Source organism: Amaranthus tricolor, chromosome 13 (assembly GCF_026212465.1).
Source record: "Amaranthus tricolor cultivar Red isolate AtriRed21 chromosome 13, ASM2621246v1, whole genome shotgun sequence".
In the NCBI taxonomy this organism is placed as follows: domain Eukaryota; kingdom Viridiplantae; phylum Streptophyta; class Magnoliopsida; order Caryophyllales; family Amaranthaceae; genus Amaranthus; species Amaranthus tricolor.
This window is the reverse complement of record NC_080059.1, coordinates 10,114,115-10,130,310: the sequence shown is the minus strand read 5'-3', so window position 1 is coordinate 10,130,310 and position 16,196 is coordinate 10,114,115. Positions and strand designations below refer to the sequence as shown.

General features: G+C 33.5%; 2 protein-coding genes across 10 annotated transcripts in view; one reads left to right on the top strand and one right to left on the bottom strand.

Moving 5' to 3' along the window:
- LOC130797743 (uncharacterized) overlaps positions 1 to 1,895 on the top strand; it is an 8,670-nt gene extending 6,775 nt beyond the window's left edge. Inside the window, exons 3-5 of one of the 2 annotated variants that reach the window (XR_009038939.1) lie at positions 736 to 945; positions 1,187 to 1,439; positions 1,563 to 1,895. Coding sequence is in view for 1 of the 2 variants with exons in the window: in XM_057660483.1 (XP_057516466.1) it covers positions 736 to 945; positions 1,187 to 1,318 (342 nt within the window). In the remaining variant the exon portion in view is untranslated. Of the gene's footprint in view, positions 1 to 735; positions 946 to 1,186 lie in introns of both variants that reach the window. The other variant, XM_057660483.1, reaches the window with a different exon arrangement.
- Positions 1,896 to 3,104: 1,209 nt separating this feature from the next.
- LOC130797741 (uncharacterized) lies at positions 3,105 to 15,776 on the bottom strand. Of its 8 annotated transcripts, none has more exons than XM_057660477.1 (11): positions 14,225 to 15,776; positions 13,946 to 14,154; positions 13,185 to 13,248; positions 8,959 to 9,018; positions 8,578 to 8,884; positions 8,299 to 8,361; positions 7,378 to 7,417; positions 5,299 to 5,363; positions 4,820 to 4,930; positions 4,285 to 4,413; positions 3,105 to 3,670 (listed from the first exon to the last, which is right to left on the bottom strand). In XM_057660477.1, exons 4-11 carry the CDS (start codon positions 9,009 to 9,011, stop codon positions 3,608 to 3,610), a joined length of 831 nt encoding a protein of 276 aa, XP_057516460.1. In that variant the 5' UTR covers positions 9,012 to 9,018; positions 13,185 to 13,248; positions 13,946 to 14,154; positions 14,225 to 15,776; the 3' UTR covers positions 3,105 to 3,607. The 8 variants fall into 8 exon arrangements, with proteins under 8 accessions (XP_057516460.1, XP_057516462.1, XP_057516463.1 ...); XM_057660479.1 differs by having other exon boundaries at positions 13,946 to 14,105; XM_057660480.1 differs by having other exon boundaries at positions 13,946 to 14,101.
- Between the last annotated feature and the right edge of the window lie 420 nt (positions 15,777 to 16,196).

The following is a 16,196-nucleotide window of genomic DNA, read 5'->3' as shown; positions in this document are numbered from 1 at the left end:
GTACGTACATCCCCCATGCACAACTACCTTTTTAAGCTGCAAAATTAAGGGTACTGCTCATGCGTTATAGAGATTGGCCAAATACAAATTCATTCCTTTTCCATGCACCAATGCAAATTGGTGCGCTTCTCCCTTTAGAAAAAAAGTGACATTGATTTTTGTTAAAGACGAGGCATAAGAATACAAGAAAATTACCCACACATTGAGTGACGCTTGATCCTTTACTAACAGATGAAAATCTACAATCTCCTTGAACTCGTGCGGTTTTCAGCGTTCTCAACTTTGTTCAATAAATCACAGAACACCGACAATGTCTACTATATAAATATGCGAAAGCAGCATTGGCGATGTTGTATCTGTAAGATCTTTGAGATACAACCTTTTCTTAGTACGAAGATAATGAATACTTCTCCATGTAGATGCTTGTAAATTCTCTCATGACTTGTCTGTACAATTAGAATTTGTGTCGTAGTAAGTGTTTATCTTGTGCCTTATGAAATATGAATCTGATATTCTCTAGCATCCTCGGCCCAATTTAAGTACTTATTAAGGGAACATGGTTGCATTTTTATGCATGAGGACCTGATTTTTTTTCAACTATTCATCTAATAAACAGAGAATCCTTTATCATATTCCTTCCTGAGTCCTGTTTGCGGTAGTGCACTTCCAATTATTGTATATGATTCAAAAATTTAAATATTCCTCATATGTACTGATGTGCAACATGTTTGTCAGGTCATTTTGATGCAAAAAGGCATTGGTGATGAAGCAGAGCGGGGATTCTATAATTTGAGGATAAACACTAATGCAGAGAATCAGTCATACGCAATTTACACTGTTGCTTTTGAAGACCTAACTGATGCAAAGAATTTTAGTTATCTTCTCGAATTCGCATTTGACGATCAGCCTGATGCTGCTGTGGAAGTTGCTCCACTGTCCACAAAGGTAAAAACAATTTTCCGTCTATTTTGAGAATTGACAAATTATTTTTGGAGTTAATTGTTGTGTTATCCAAAACAACAAATCTTGTCTAAGACCGTCTCACCATATAACGAGATCATATAATTAATCCATTTCTCTAATTGATCACTTTAAGATTGTAAGTGATCACTTTAAGACAGCAAGTGTACATTGGGTCAGACCATTTGAGCCTATATTGTCGTAACATGAATTATGATTCTTACAGGACTTTAAAGAAGTCATAGAATCTCTCGACACCGAAGTAATTGTGTTGAGGAAGGGAGAGTTAAAGCTTTATGCTGGTCAGCCTCTTGCTGATATTGAAGCTGCTCTGAGGTCATTGGTGAAAATGAAATGAGCATCAATCGCTTCTTACTGCTTGCATTTATTTGCCGAAGAAGGACAAATTGACAGCACATTGACATCAGCTTCAGGCACACGTAGCTTCAAGTATGGTTTTATATCAACCGGTTTGGAAGGTACGTATTGGAGATTCTGCCATATCCAACTGAGAAGCACATCGATCTTCGTTCAGATTCCAATCTCTTTTTGTTTCGGTTACTAAAAAAAATTCGGTTGTTGACATTGGCAAAATTTTGTAGCTATAGGTTTCCACTGCTAGTTCAATGAAGTTGCTCTTTGGTGAGTTGTGATGGTTTGTAATGATGATCTATTCGGCCTTGATCTTTTATAAGTTCGGCCGGTTTGTTTAGAGGAATTTTGCACGCCAATGTTCTCACGTTTAGTCTTGAGGCCGATGCCGATGCCTATGCCGATGCCCAAATGCTTGTATCCATATAGTCATTGATGTTGGAGAATTGAAAGTAAGCTGAGGGAGAATCAAAACGTTAAGATAGGTAAAAAGTTGAGGCTTTTACTTGTAAAATTCTTTCATTTATAAAAATTTATTTCTAAAGGTTTTACCTTTAAGGTTATCTTTGGAAATAAGTACTTCATTTTTAATTGTAGATTTCAATTATGAAATTATAAATGAAAAATTTGAGAATAACAAGGTGTGAAAAGTCATTTTAAAATTTTCAATTTTAACTAAGTTTAATACAATGATGGAATTGATACAAATCTAAATTTGATTTTTATTAATTTGCCAAACTAAATTTAAGTCAATTTTAAATTTCAAATGAAATTCTCATTCCTAAACATAATATTAGGTAATTTTTTCACATATTTTCTACATTTGCATGACCTTTTCTTTTAAAGAACTTACAGGCTCTCTAAGCCTACTACAACGATTATTTCAGGAAAAAAGAGTGTTATGTGTCTAAATATAATTGATTGTTATTGTTGGAATTTTGAAAAGCTAAAATAAGATCTAAAAACAAACTAGAAAATAAAAATCAGAGAAATTTCAAGCGGTAATACTGAGGTTTACCCAGTTAAACCTACGTGACCTCTTTACCCAAAAAACATTAGAAAACTGTCTATCAATAACAGTTGCCATATTTCTGAGATTCAAACAGGGAAAATCATCTCAAGAATCACATTTCCCCTAATTTCTTAACCTCTTATTCCCCAATTTCTTTAATTTTCTAATACTTAATTTCCTATTCCTAATTTCTCAATTTCTCAAAGATAGTGTATTAGTCCTTCAAAATTGGTCCTTGTAAAATATCATTGTGGGTATAGTAATAAAATATTGTTTCATTTACTAGACTACATGTGTATTTTGGGTGTTACTTCCAACTAATGACAGAAGAATTGAATGGTAACCTTAATGCAGCGAATCCACAAAATTGTGGTAGATTATAGAGTCACCAGTCCATGAAATTCAACTAAACAAAAGTAATGAATGAGAGGAAACATGACACCAAATTTATCAAAATCATACAAGTATTATTTTCATATTGTACTTTTCATTGGTTGCGCGCATTCCTCTGCCCTCTACCTTGAGGGGTACGGGTATGGTGTGTCCGCAGTCTGCTACCTATGTCTCTACCCTAACTTTGTGAGGGATACTAGGTTGATGAGCATGACCACTTTTCGGAGTACATGTCATTTACCAGTACAGTATCATCGGTTCATGTCATAAAGAGAGCCATTTTCGGAGTACCACACCAGAATACGAAACCCACAATTTTTTACATGATAAAGTAACAAATAACAATGACCGTACAAGTAGAGACATATCAAGCAAAGTCAAGATTAATATCTTGTACAAGAAATGAGCTTATAAGTGTTCAGTAGAGCGTTCTCATGCACAACGTTCAAAGCAATAAAAATTATGCAATTTAAGAATGTACTTATTGATACAAGTGGTTTAAACACAGATCCATGTTCCTTGTGAAGTTAAGCTGAGACGCTACCAACATGGAATTCTGGGACAAACAAACTCATGATCATAAGACCATAATGTATACAGCTCAAACAGAACAGTATTAGCACTACGGAGAAGTTTTATGTCGCAAATTTAAAGGTAAAGTTACCAAGAATAATATTAAATTCTCCCATCTTTTCCCAACTTTGATCTAGTTTAAAAGTCGGAATGCTTCCACCCATAGTGCACAAACAAGGCCACATCACTGCAACGCGACCGTACTATAACGGTTTTGAGTTGAACACGACCGAAATATAGGTTGCAATGACCGCGATATCATAGAAGTTGGAAGGACTAGTTCTAGAATTCACCTTGTCAGAAACTTTGCGGTTCAAATTGATGCTTGCGAAGATACTCTCTCGACCTTATATCAGCCTGCTGATCAATGATCAAGACTCAAGAGCTTAGAATTGAAAATTACCCACACAAAAATTCAAGGGTTTTACTAAAGGCAAGTAATGCAAATGAAAAACAAAATCCAAATCTTAGTCATTCCCATTACCATGTTACCAACAAGAGCGCGAAGGAGCTAAATTGTATACTTATGTTAGCAAGGAGACACGAGAATGTGAATTCCTCAATTAGATGGTAGTAATAGTCTCTGGCTTTTGAAATTTTGGAGGATCAAGAATACAACATTATAATACCCAATCACAGAATTTAGCAGGACATCGATCAAAAATCCAACGATCAGCAACTAGCATTTCATCAAGTTCTCACTTTAGATGTTTGTTAAGCCATTGTTCAGATAAAGTTAACGGCTCAACTCGGCTTCACATCAAAAACTAACGCTGTGGTAACTTCACACCAACTCAGCCATAAACACGAATCAGAGTGTACAAAACGACAGTAAACTTCACACCAACTCGCCAGGAAATTTCAATGTCGATCAATTCTCTCCAGCAGGTGAACATTTAGAATCGTCGCTTATTGTTTCTCAGATCCTTGGCGGGAACAATACAATGGCACAAGTAATATATGAATAAAATTACCTGTCTAATTGGCTCGGGCACACGGTACTTGCAAGTTGTGTTCACAATCTTCATGGCCGTAGCAAGTGAAATACGGTGACCAATCGAAATATATATAGGCTTTAAAGCACCTATAGCGGATCTCATCGCCTACAACAATGAGGTAAAATCTAAGACACAATAGCATGGAAGCAAACTTGACTACCGGCCTTACTAGCAATGGATTAATAAGATTTGTAAGCACGCAAAAAATACTAATTTTTTTGGGAAGGTGAACAAGATCTGAAATACTCAAAACTTAATGATCTTCACAAATCAATTAGTTACCACCCTCAGCACAAGATGGAACGTCCCAATGGTGACCAATCTTAATTCCATTACACAAATATCTAAATGCAAAAGAAAACAAAAGGTATCATTCTTCTGCCTCCCACACATCAAGAATCCCTCAGTTGCCACGCCCCCACCCCTCCCTCCTCCCAAAATGAAATTTGAATAAAAGAAGTTGAAAAACAAAAAAGAAAGATTTGAGCTGCAGTTTCTGTCATTTACTTACCACACCCAAGGTACGTCCAGAGTTTCCACTCAAATAAACCAACTCTTTACCGTCAACAACCTCCAAATTGTTTCTAACTTCCAAGCGGTTTAGACCCTCGACATGATGTAACTGCATTGAACACATTGAACTCTTTTATTTGAAAACCACAAAAAGTTCCTTATTTTTTGGAAACTTCAAAAATTATTGCATTGAAAATAAAAATTATACTATAAGAAATGTCACCTACTTCCCAAAAGAATGCCAATGTTTGGTATGGTATACGTTCGAAAACATAAGCCTCCCGGAAAAGCTAGAGTTAATATGTATCAAAGAAAAGACTACTAAAATTTCAAGCTGGCAAAATTTCCTTGAACATTGCAAAGTGTTTGAATTCATGAAAAAAAAAGAGCTTTCAAAATGAGCATCTGTGAGATTGAAATACTATTAGCAAAATATCAATCAACTAATGCATATAGCTATATAAAGCCGGAACTCACATTTTTTCCAACTCCGATTATAGGAATATCAGCCATAACTCCAAGATGACAAGCCAATCCAAACCCTGGAGGATAAATATTTAAGAATAAGTAAACCTACCTTCTGCAGTGCACTTTCAAATGGATGAAAAAAGATTCTTGATATTTTTCACTATCTATTATTATTTCATATATCGAGAGCACAGTTAAAAATGCAATAACGGTCACAATCGTGGTAACGGAACAGTGATGTAGTAATTGAAGTGATGCGGTTATCATAACGCCCAAATATCCCTTGATACAGCCCAAAATAAGGTTCTTTTAAACCTTTACAACGCGGAAAATATTGGTTCATTTGTTTTGAAAACTATTACCATGTGATGCGATGCACTTCAGCCTTGTTTTTACACTGTGATCGAGAGTGCAGGGTGATTTGAAAAAAGCATCGATAAAGAATCCTTTAAAACACGTTTAAATGATAAGTTGGAGAGCTATGACCAGACAATTAATATAAAGCCATAAAGGTACCACTACTCTGAATGATGCAATTCCATAGCTTACATTCAAGAAATTTGAACTTGTATCATGGCCCATGGGTCAAAATATCATCAAAAGATTAATCTCATACTAGTTATACACAATGCAAATTTGCAATCATAAAAAAAAAAACCTTGTTCACATATCAGAGATCATAATCCTATAAAAAGTAATATAGCTTTACTTGCAAAATAAGTTTTTGTATAAGTACATTGTTACAGCTAAAATAGGATAGTCAAGCATGTGAATGCCTGGTAGTTGTGATCCTATCAGTGTCCCAAACATTGAACAAATCACCACAACTGTCAAACATCTCATAATTTTATCATACGATCTAATACAGATTTGCAACAAGTCACCAAATTCAAAATCACTACAGATATTATGCAACTATAACATCATTGTGCAATGATTTAATACTGGGCTTGCGGAGGGGTCATTTAGGTAACTGACTTTTCTTTTTAAACATGCTTGTAAATCTTATTGACTTCTTCAAAATCAATAATTTAATCAGCATTAGTATAACATGGGCTTTGATATTCTCAAATTTCTGTTGGTTGATTGGCAGTCATTAGTGAAACTGAGTTGTAATGCTTGAATCTTGTCTCTCTTAAGAAAATATTTTTGTCAACCAACAGTACAAGTTTATTACTCTTTAGTGTTCAGATGAAGAACTGCAAGTAAAAGCATCTTGTCACTTCTATTTCCCTTATTATGTATTAACTATATTGCAGCAGGTCTTTACTTCAACCGTAAGGCCCGTTCTTATCAATGCTCCGTGCACATGACTCGCATTCTTGTAGACAATAGACAAGTAATGTATCTAGTTGATTATGAAATTGTCATATCAATGAAAACCACCTCATTCATGTACAACATTCAAGAGATTATTCAACCAAGCAACAAATAATGCAATTTAACAAAAGTAACAAAATGCCAAAGTTTTAATCCCAAAAGATTGTGGTCGACCTCATGAACAATAAATCATTTCTAATGGTTGTCCAGATGGATTTTTCTTATTCGTTCATTTTGAATTTCTACTATCTTAACATGCAAGTCAAAATCCTTCCAATCCTTTTAATTCCAGCCCTCCAATCATCTTTGGTCATCCCCTCCCTTTTTTAAGTGTCCCGGATTTTAACTTCCAATCTTCCTTACCGGTGCACTATACTCTGTCTTGGCGCATGCTTGGTCCATCTTAGAGGATTATCTTTCATCTTTTTCTCAAAATTTGTGACTCCTAAACCCTTTATTATATCTTTCTTTGGAATCTTATCCCTCAAGGTATGACAACAAGTTCTAAAAAGTGTTATCTGTAAGTACTATTTAGTAGTTACCAAAGGTTTCTCACATACTAAACACCAAGACATAATTCAGGAATCTGTTTATCTACAAATGTGTCATGGATTGTTTATCAAGAATCTGTTATAAATTTACAATAATCTAAACAATGAACTATAGTATGCAGGTGCTGCTGCAGATAAGGTAACCAAATCAAACTGATAGAAGATAACAAGTTGAATAATTACATTAATGTTCAATGTGTGAGCCAGGAAAACCTACCTCGAGGATGAAGGAGACCATTGCCATCAACCATCAGTACCTGTCAATAATGAGTAATATAACCAACACGATGAAGTCAGCAAGTAATTTTAGTTTTCGCCATGACCGACACTCTTTCTTTAATTCACATCCGGTCATCCACGCATTTAACTTACATTTTCATCTCATCCAGACATTTCTCTTGGTTCTCCATATAATATAACTTTCTACCACTTATTTTTCTTGATTTTTACCTCATTTGTACTTGGGACCATAGTTACCCGAAACATGGAATGGGCCGGCAAATTGCAACCTGGACCGTTCGTTATGTTTAGCACTGTGGTTTGATACCAATTTAGAAGTACGAGTATCATTATATAAAAATTGATTCAACCATGTACCTAATTAAGACTAGCCTTAAGTACACTCAATATGAGTTGAAGCTGAGCTGAATAATTCAGTAAGAGTGCCCACATATGATCCAAATCAATTTACAGACAACACATTATTCTATAAGGATTGCCCACAAAACTTATATCAATAAGAGGAAGAAATAGCCCATAGATGACCTACACGGAGAATATATGTAAATGACCATAGAAACGGCTTTTCTTTATTGTAGATTGGTATTAGACAAGATTGAATAAAGTATAATCTTTGTTAGCAATGATTTTTCCACACTATTTTTTTTGGTGTATATAGCCAACCCTATAATGATAGGAATAAGACTTTCACATTGTTGATGCCATTATGCTAGTCAAAGCAAATCAAGTATACAATCTTCCATATTTTACCCTATTATCCCTTAACATTTCTCAATGTAAATTAGGGCATAAAAAAATTCCATTCTCCTAATTAAAGCAGTTTCTTTCCATAATCTTTTTTTATCATCAATTATGATTTAGGACAATGTTACATCAAAACACTGCAGTAAGCAAGTACCTGGGGAAAAAATGGGTGACCATTTTTCTTCATTTTATCCAAAAGCTTTAGAAGAATAGGAGCCTACAATAGAAAAGTAGAATAAAAAATCAAAAGAACACTCTACAAATCATTGTAACATAATTCGCCCGCTAATTTTCTTTCCACAACTCGCAATTCGCAGGGCGATTAGCAGATAATGCTACACTTACAAATGCAGTAATACCTCAAACAACTACAACGACAGCTTCCTTCACACATATTGTTGCATATATAATGAAATATAGAAAACAAAAATACCTCTCTGAAAGCAAGGAAACCAGGAACATATGGGACATTAATCTTTTCAACAGAAAAATCATGATATAGAAGATTCAATGAGTCAAATTCCAAAACCACAAGGGACCCACAAGCAATTGATGGATCTTCCTTTAAGAAACTTATGTCCACCCCTCCCACATACTTCAATACCTCTTTTTTCTTTTCTCTACCTTCTAAATCCACAAAAGATGAAGATGAAGATGAAGATGAAGAGGATGATGTTGATGGGAATTCCCATGAAAAGTCATCTTCTATCACTAATTTCTTTCTGAGTTGATCTTGAATCCTGAATTTAATACCCACAAATTAGAAAATGATAAAAATTGTGGATTGAACAAGGAGAAGAAGAGAGGAACATACTGACTCCATTGGTTTTGATGATTTGATAGAGAGAAAATCTCTTGTTCTTCCATGGATTTTCTGCAATTTCGGTCATGCAACTCTAGCTATTAACACAAATGAAAATTCATAGACAGGCAAACAAGTCCGACCAAAGAAAACTGTTCTTACAATCGGAGCAAAATTGAATTCTTTCAAAGAATCAGTATTATCATTTTGTTTAATCATTTAAATTCGGACTGTAAATTAGATGCCAGTTGTGTAAGAGAAATATAATTGAGTTATTTGGATACTGTTAAGTGTTAACTCTAGAACAAACTTTTTTGAAGAAAAACAGAAAAAATGTGCCGCATGTTAAAAAGTAGGAAGAATATGAGGAGAAAAGTAGTATATGAGATGAACTTATATCAGTTTTCTTATATTATCTCTATCTGTATGTATTACACTTCCTTACACATGTATATAGCACTAGCAAAGGGAGAAGGAACAAAAGTAGCACTATTTCAAAGGATGGATAAACCCACAAAACAATGCACTCATTGTGTGGTTACATCAATCACATCACCGCAATAATATTGAATTTCATTTGGGGTAAAATTTGAAAGAAATAAAGCAAAAATATATAAAAAAAATTTATATTATAGCCAAATTTTCAAACTATTTTTTAAGATAAGTATTTTTTTTTTTTTTTCTAAACTTGAGATTTTGCATGTTCATACTTAGTAACAACAAATAAATGCTGAGGTTTAAAAAAGGCAAAAGGTTTGTTCACTGTTACTAATAGCGAACAAAACTAAGACATGGTCAAACAAGGAGTATCTATTGAATTTAGCTTGAACAAAGATTGAAGGTCAATGAGGACAATTCTTTTTATAAGAAGGGGAGTTTGCACCATGTTTGATATGGTGCAGGTCTTAGGGTGCACCATGTGCAAGTGCATCCTCCAAAACAGTCCATGATCCGGTCCTTGAAGATACATACAAAGAGGGAAACATGGCAGAACCGGGTCAAGGATGACATTCAAAAAATGGAACATGACCTCAAAATCTTGTAATGGGAACAAAGAAACCAAGGCAGCAATGGGGAACAGCACCAAGCCTTTAAAAGGGGGAACAGACAACAGTTCCCAGACCCGAGCAGTCTGCTTACGACCAGCCCACCTTGCAGCATGACCCGAGCCTTGACCATGGAGATTTGGGCCTAACCAATCATGGGGACGTCATCTCTATACATGGGCCTAGCCATAAAGGTCCAAGAGCCATGATGGTAGTGCACACAATCGCCTAGAACACAAGCACAAGGGAACCCGCTCGCTGATCCTAATAAGAACAGTACATCAGCAACTTGCGACCAGGCCACCTTGCACGACACAAACCTGTGCATCTAGGACCTAAGCTACAGTAGAAATGGAATCTTCATACAAGGATCTTTCCATAAAGAGTCTAAGTGTCCATTTCCAAGCATGGGAAGTCATTCAACAAGTGAGCCCAAGGTCACCCAGTCGCCAGTTTTAGTCTGAAGGATTTGTAGAGTATTTTTGTTGTTTGTTATGTTTTTAAGTGTGCACATGTTTTGCACGTGGTTGTTTTTAGTCGTTAGAGTATAGAACTCTATAAATAAGACTCTAGGCCTCGTGTAAATGTATCCAATATTGATTAATTCAGTTTCATTCATTCAAAACTCAAGTGCATTGCTGAAATTCATTCCTTTCCTTTCCTTGTGTGTTTGTGTGTGTTTCATTCAATCAACCGGAACAAAGAGAGCGTGGAACGCTCCTGAACAATAGATTGTGGAACAATCATTGTGTAACCTTTCTGCCTAGTGAGTGAAACTCAAGGGGAAGGGCGTGGGAACATCCTAAAGGTGAGTGAAGCCGGAGAAGGGAGACCCACAGGTTGGCCTGAGAACCAAGAATTGGATTCTTGGGTGTATTTTGGTGATCGTGAGTGTTAGGAAGAGTCAAGCAATCTGTTCCCAAGTGAAGGGACTGATTGTATGCAAGGTTGTGAATCCGAAGGACACAAACTTGGTGCAAATGCTGGAAGATAAAGTGTATTTCCAACTCTTTTACGAATTAATCTTGTCAAGTGACAATATTTAATAATACTTTTCCGTTTTCTAATGAAGTTTCTATAAGAAATGTTTACATGAATTTAGAAAAATAAAATCTTTTAAGTTGTGGAATTTTATTGAATAATAAATTTGATGAGGAAATTTTTAGATCATAAACATTAGAAAAATATTAAACGAAAATTAGTGGAAATAATATGGGGCCACCAATTAATATAAATATTTTTAAAAAGATAGTGGAAAACATGTGGAACCACAAGGAATATAAAAATATTAAAATAAAGTTAGTGGAAGGTATGTAGGAACTATAATAAGCATTATCAAAATATTAAAATAAAGATGAATAAGGTTATTTTTGTCCAAAAATTTTATTATAACTAAAAAAATTATTTATGAGAATAACAATTAAAACACTTTAAAATGACATGTGGGAACCTCTTTTAAGGAACGGAGTGACTATTGGATTACATACGCCCTAATAACTATGTCACTGAATTTCCTCACTAACATTTAACTCTTACTAATCACCATTGACATCCTTTCTTTTAACCCAAGTTACCCAACCTACCATCGTCTCCCCTTATTTTACTTCTTTCTTTCTCTTTCATCCTCACTCACCATTTTACCCGCCATGAAAATTAATCTCTGAAAGTTTAACAATTAATTGCGTTACTATATACGTTATAATACTAGAATAGAAACTCGTGCAACGAATTTGTTAACACAAGATATAAAACAAAAGTAGTATCAAACAATAATGCAAGTATATACTATAGTTATTAAATTTACCAAATACACGACTTTTTTAAATAAAAACATAATTATTGACCTTTTTGTAGATTATTTATCCAATACACAACTTTTTTTCATTCAATTGAACATATTAAATTCTAAGTTTACTAAATAAAATTCCTATAATAAATCATACAAATACTTTACCTAATTTCGCTCAATTTTAAACAAAAAAAATAGTTTCTAAATTAGACAAATATTATCATTTAATCAACTATTATGTATTTTGCATAATCTTTTGATCTTATTTCCCATCATAAGAAAAAACATGTATTAATTCAAAATTTTTGATATATTTATTTTCTTAATTATTGTTATATGTTTCAGTTTATTCATTTGCCATTTTTATTCATACTATTACTAAATAAAAATTAATCAATACGACATGTAATCATTTCACACCCAATGATAATTTTTCATTTATCATACCCTTTTAGAAGAGGACAATTGGAATATTCCAACACTTTTATAGTATTGTATGATTGTATGATTCATTCAGAAAAAATAAATCTACTGTGAGACCGTCATTTTATGCGACCAAAAGAAAAGGCTTAATTCACTTTTTCCTATTTAAAATTTCTAAATACATATTTTAAGTCAAACCTCAAAATGCCCATTTCAATACTTAAAATATCAATTTCAATACTTAAATTGTCAATGTAACAACCCGACTTACCGTTGACTGAGTAAACAGGGTCATCACGGGGTTCATTTCCCAAGAAATTAAAATCACACTTCCAAAATTTGAGCAAAGGGGGTCATCGGCTCTTTAACGTAACTAACTCAGCTAAATCTCAAAACAAACAACTAACTAAAACACAAGATAATCATACAATTCTCTACAAGTCCAATATAACCAACACAACCAAATCAAATTTATATTTATCCAAAATCTTAATACAAAACTACAAATTCCTACGTGCTCAACTCAATATACATCCTTGGAACCTCTAATCACCTCCGCTAATCCATTATTCCCGATTGGTTTCGATCTGTAGACAAACTAAAAGTTGGAAACCACAAAGGGTCAGATTAAACTGAATGAGAAGTAACAATCCAAAACAACAAAACACACTAATTCAAATCTATGTGCGCATAGGGAGTCTAGTTTGAGAGGTGCCCCATAGCTCTAAGACTATGTCGCTCTCGGTGAAGCTAGTCAATATCTGAATGACAATTCGCTTCAAAAACAGGGAGCAGGGAACAATGTTCCTCAACTCCATCAATGACCAGCTCACAAGCCTGATCCATTGACCATATCTATCAACATAAGCATTCACAACAACATTTGTCTCAACAATTTTCAATTCAAAAGAGCTTTAGTAAAAAGTTCATTTTCAAGAATATAGTCTGGCCAGACCCTTTAAGAGACTGCTACTACTCACCAAGAACGCTAGCTAAGTCTGTTTCTCCGCGATCACTAGAAGGGTTCCTCGATGATGTCGCCTCCTGAAGCATAACAAATATAACATTACAACAAAGCATATGATACTACAAACTAGATTCATATAACTCATTGCTTCTCCTCCGATGACAGCATCTTAGTTCAAGCGTCTATTCTAATATTTCTAATTACAAAGATTGCGCAAATTCTAACTCCAACTCCCAAAATCATCAAAATGTATAACCTTGTTTAAGACTAGCTTATATTCTTATAAAGATCATACGTCTCCACAATTCCCTTTGCATTTCCAATTCAAACACTTCTATATTCATCTAGACTCAAAACCAAGAATATTTAAAAGAATCCAAGAGACCAAAAACAAGAATGAAAAACCATCAAATTAGAAAATACAGCTAATTCATCCAATTACTAATGACTTCCACACAAACTTTAGATTCTTTCAAAACCATCCAAGAACGCTAACCAATCAAAACCAAATCATTAAAGTAGTCTCCTACTAAAATTATAATCCACAACTACTTTCTCATCATCACATAACTTACTAGTAACACATTTCCCATAAATTTCTCAATTAAGAACTCATCCAATTTACTCATACAAATTTTTAAGATTCATCAAAATTTTAGGGCTTAATACATGGTAAAGGAATATGCAAGTGAAAGTAAGCCAATGAAATCAACCTCATATGAATAAAAACACAAACATTGAGAAAAAAGAGAAAAAAAGTCAAGAAGGGTTTACCTTCTGTTTTGATGATTAGCAAGGAACACAACAAAACAGGCTTCAAAAATTGATGTTTGTCTTGAATTTTCGATGCTTAAACAAACAAGACCAAATTCCACTTGTTTTTCCCCATTTCGGCTGGATAGAGACTTGGGAAAGGAAAGGGTTCAATTGCTATCTTGTTGATATTACATGAAATTCCAATCAAAGATGGCTAGGGTTCGAATCTTGAGAAGAAAATCAGAATATTAAAGAAGAATAGAATAAAATTACAAATAGAAATTGAGAGATTCAAACCTTAGTTTGTTTACACCAACAATCGACAAGAAGAGTAAGACATCCATGGAACTTGGTTTACTCAAAAATCAATGGATTGAATGAGGAAGAAGACCAAGAACTCGGCCAATTTCAGAAGGAACGGCATGAATGAGGAAGGTGCTCTTGGTTCTTGGGTTTGATATGCTCATACGAATGGGAGGGAGAAGAAAAATGGTTGTCTGGTTGTTTTGGGTTGGTATACGTGAGGAAGAAGAGAGGAGGGTTTTTTTTTGTTTTCATCATCAATTTGAAAGAAGAGGAAAAGAGGTGAGGAATTAAATTGAGAATATTTTATGTCATGTGTTTTTAAGATCATTCTCGCACTAATAATTCTCATAAACTCACTTATCTTAAATTATTAATTTCCCAAATGTTACAGTCAATTTCAAGCATTAACTTTAACAAAGGCCCAATTAGTAATTTTTTTTTATATACACTCCTATGATTTTATTTTTTCAATCCAAATTTGAGATTTAAAATGTCAAATTCAAGATAATGTTGGAACTAGTCTACTAAGCCTTTAATTTGGTCTTTTAAGTCTTGAAATTAGATATTTATAATACTCCTCTTATTCACCTAATGTGTGCCATTTAACTTTTCCCCATTTTTTAGGTGGTTAAATGGAACCACATGTAAAAGAAGAAAGTGTAACGTTTTTAAATTTTAATATGCATAAAGCAGAGTTAGCAGGTGTAAAGGTGTAAAAATGTTAATTTTAATGTGAGTAAATTGATAAAGTTAACTTAGTCAAAATCGAAATGAGACATTTAAGGTACTTAATCAAATAAAAAAGTGAGACACTTAAGGTAAATAGGAGGGAGTATTAAATTTAAGAAATAAAACCAAATCGACTTAAGTCTTGAAATTAATCTTTTAAGCCTTAGATTTGACCATTTAAATCTTGAATTTGATCTTTTAAATATTACTTTTGTATAAAGTATTAAAAAATATTTGAAAAAAAATTGGGCCACAGGCTATTTGGCGAAAATTTGAAACAAAGAAGTAATTTTAACAAAAAAAAAAAAGAATGAGCTTCAGGTAAACTTAATTCCAAAAATAAACGTCTTCATGTCCGAATCTAAGGTTAGGTATGTTCGCAGTTACTAACAGCAAAAAAAACATTGGTCAAATTTGTTTACTTGCAGTTATTAACTGCGAACAAAAGAGAAAAAAATATCATAACGTTAGATGGGACAAAAAAAATAAAAAATCATGTTTATTGGCAACATATAAGACATGTCATAAGTATCAATCTGCCAAAAAAAGGAGTATTAAAAACAACATTAATTCATAATTCCTTTAATACTTGAACTAGAAAAAAGTAATCATTTTGTATGAAATTATCAGAACACTTAAATATACCAAAATTATAATCTGCTTTATAAAATTAATTTATAAAATTTATTTCATTAGTGAATAAAGAATTTAATTTGGGTAAAGATCTTGATTATAATCTATCATATGCTTTTCTTCTTAACATAATAAACATTAGGAAAAATTGTTAAAAAATACCTAAAAAACAGTACTTTTGTGAAAAACTATCTAGAATATTTTTTTTTGTCAAAAAGTACCTAGAATATTATTTTTGTTTGTCAAACAATACCTACTAACGGATTGATTAGAGTGTCGTTACATTTTCAGATTTTTTTAAAAAAAATAATTAGAAAAGCAAGGGAAAAGGAGAATGCACGTGGGTTTTAATTTGTAAACTGACGTGGGCTTGGACTTATCAAATAGAAGCAAATTTCCCCCAAATCAATTAGGGAAAGCATTATCAGAAACCTGACTTAGGGTGTCGAAACCCACCTTGCTCAAACCAGTGTATTCTCAATCTTCGAAGCTGCTAGAACTCTTTCTTCCTATTATTCCATTAATTTGTTTCAATCTTCTGATTTACTTTAATTAAGTTGGATCATGAAGAGTATTAATGTTAGAATATTTCATGGGTTTT

What these genes read in the sequence shown, in the direction of transcription:
- LOC130797741 (XM_057660475.1), bottom strand. Translation starts at nt 10,125, where the DNA reads ATGGTCAAGGCTCGGGTCATGCTGCAAGGTGGGCTGGTCGTAAGCAGA. An exon ending in GTCACCCATTTTTTCCCCAG is followed by an intron (nt 7,418 to 8,298) that starts GTACTTGCTTAC and finishes CATTATTGACAG; the next exon opens with GTACTGATGGTTGATGGCAA. An exon ending in CTGGACGTACCTTGGGTGTG is followed by an intron (nt 4,414 to 4,819) that starts GTAAGTAAATGA and finishes TCATTGTTGTAG; the next exon opens with GCGATGAGATCCGCTATAGG.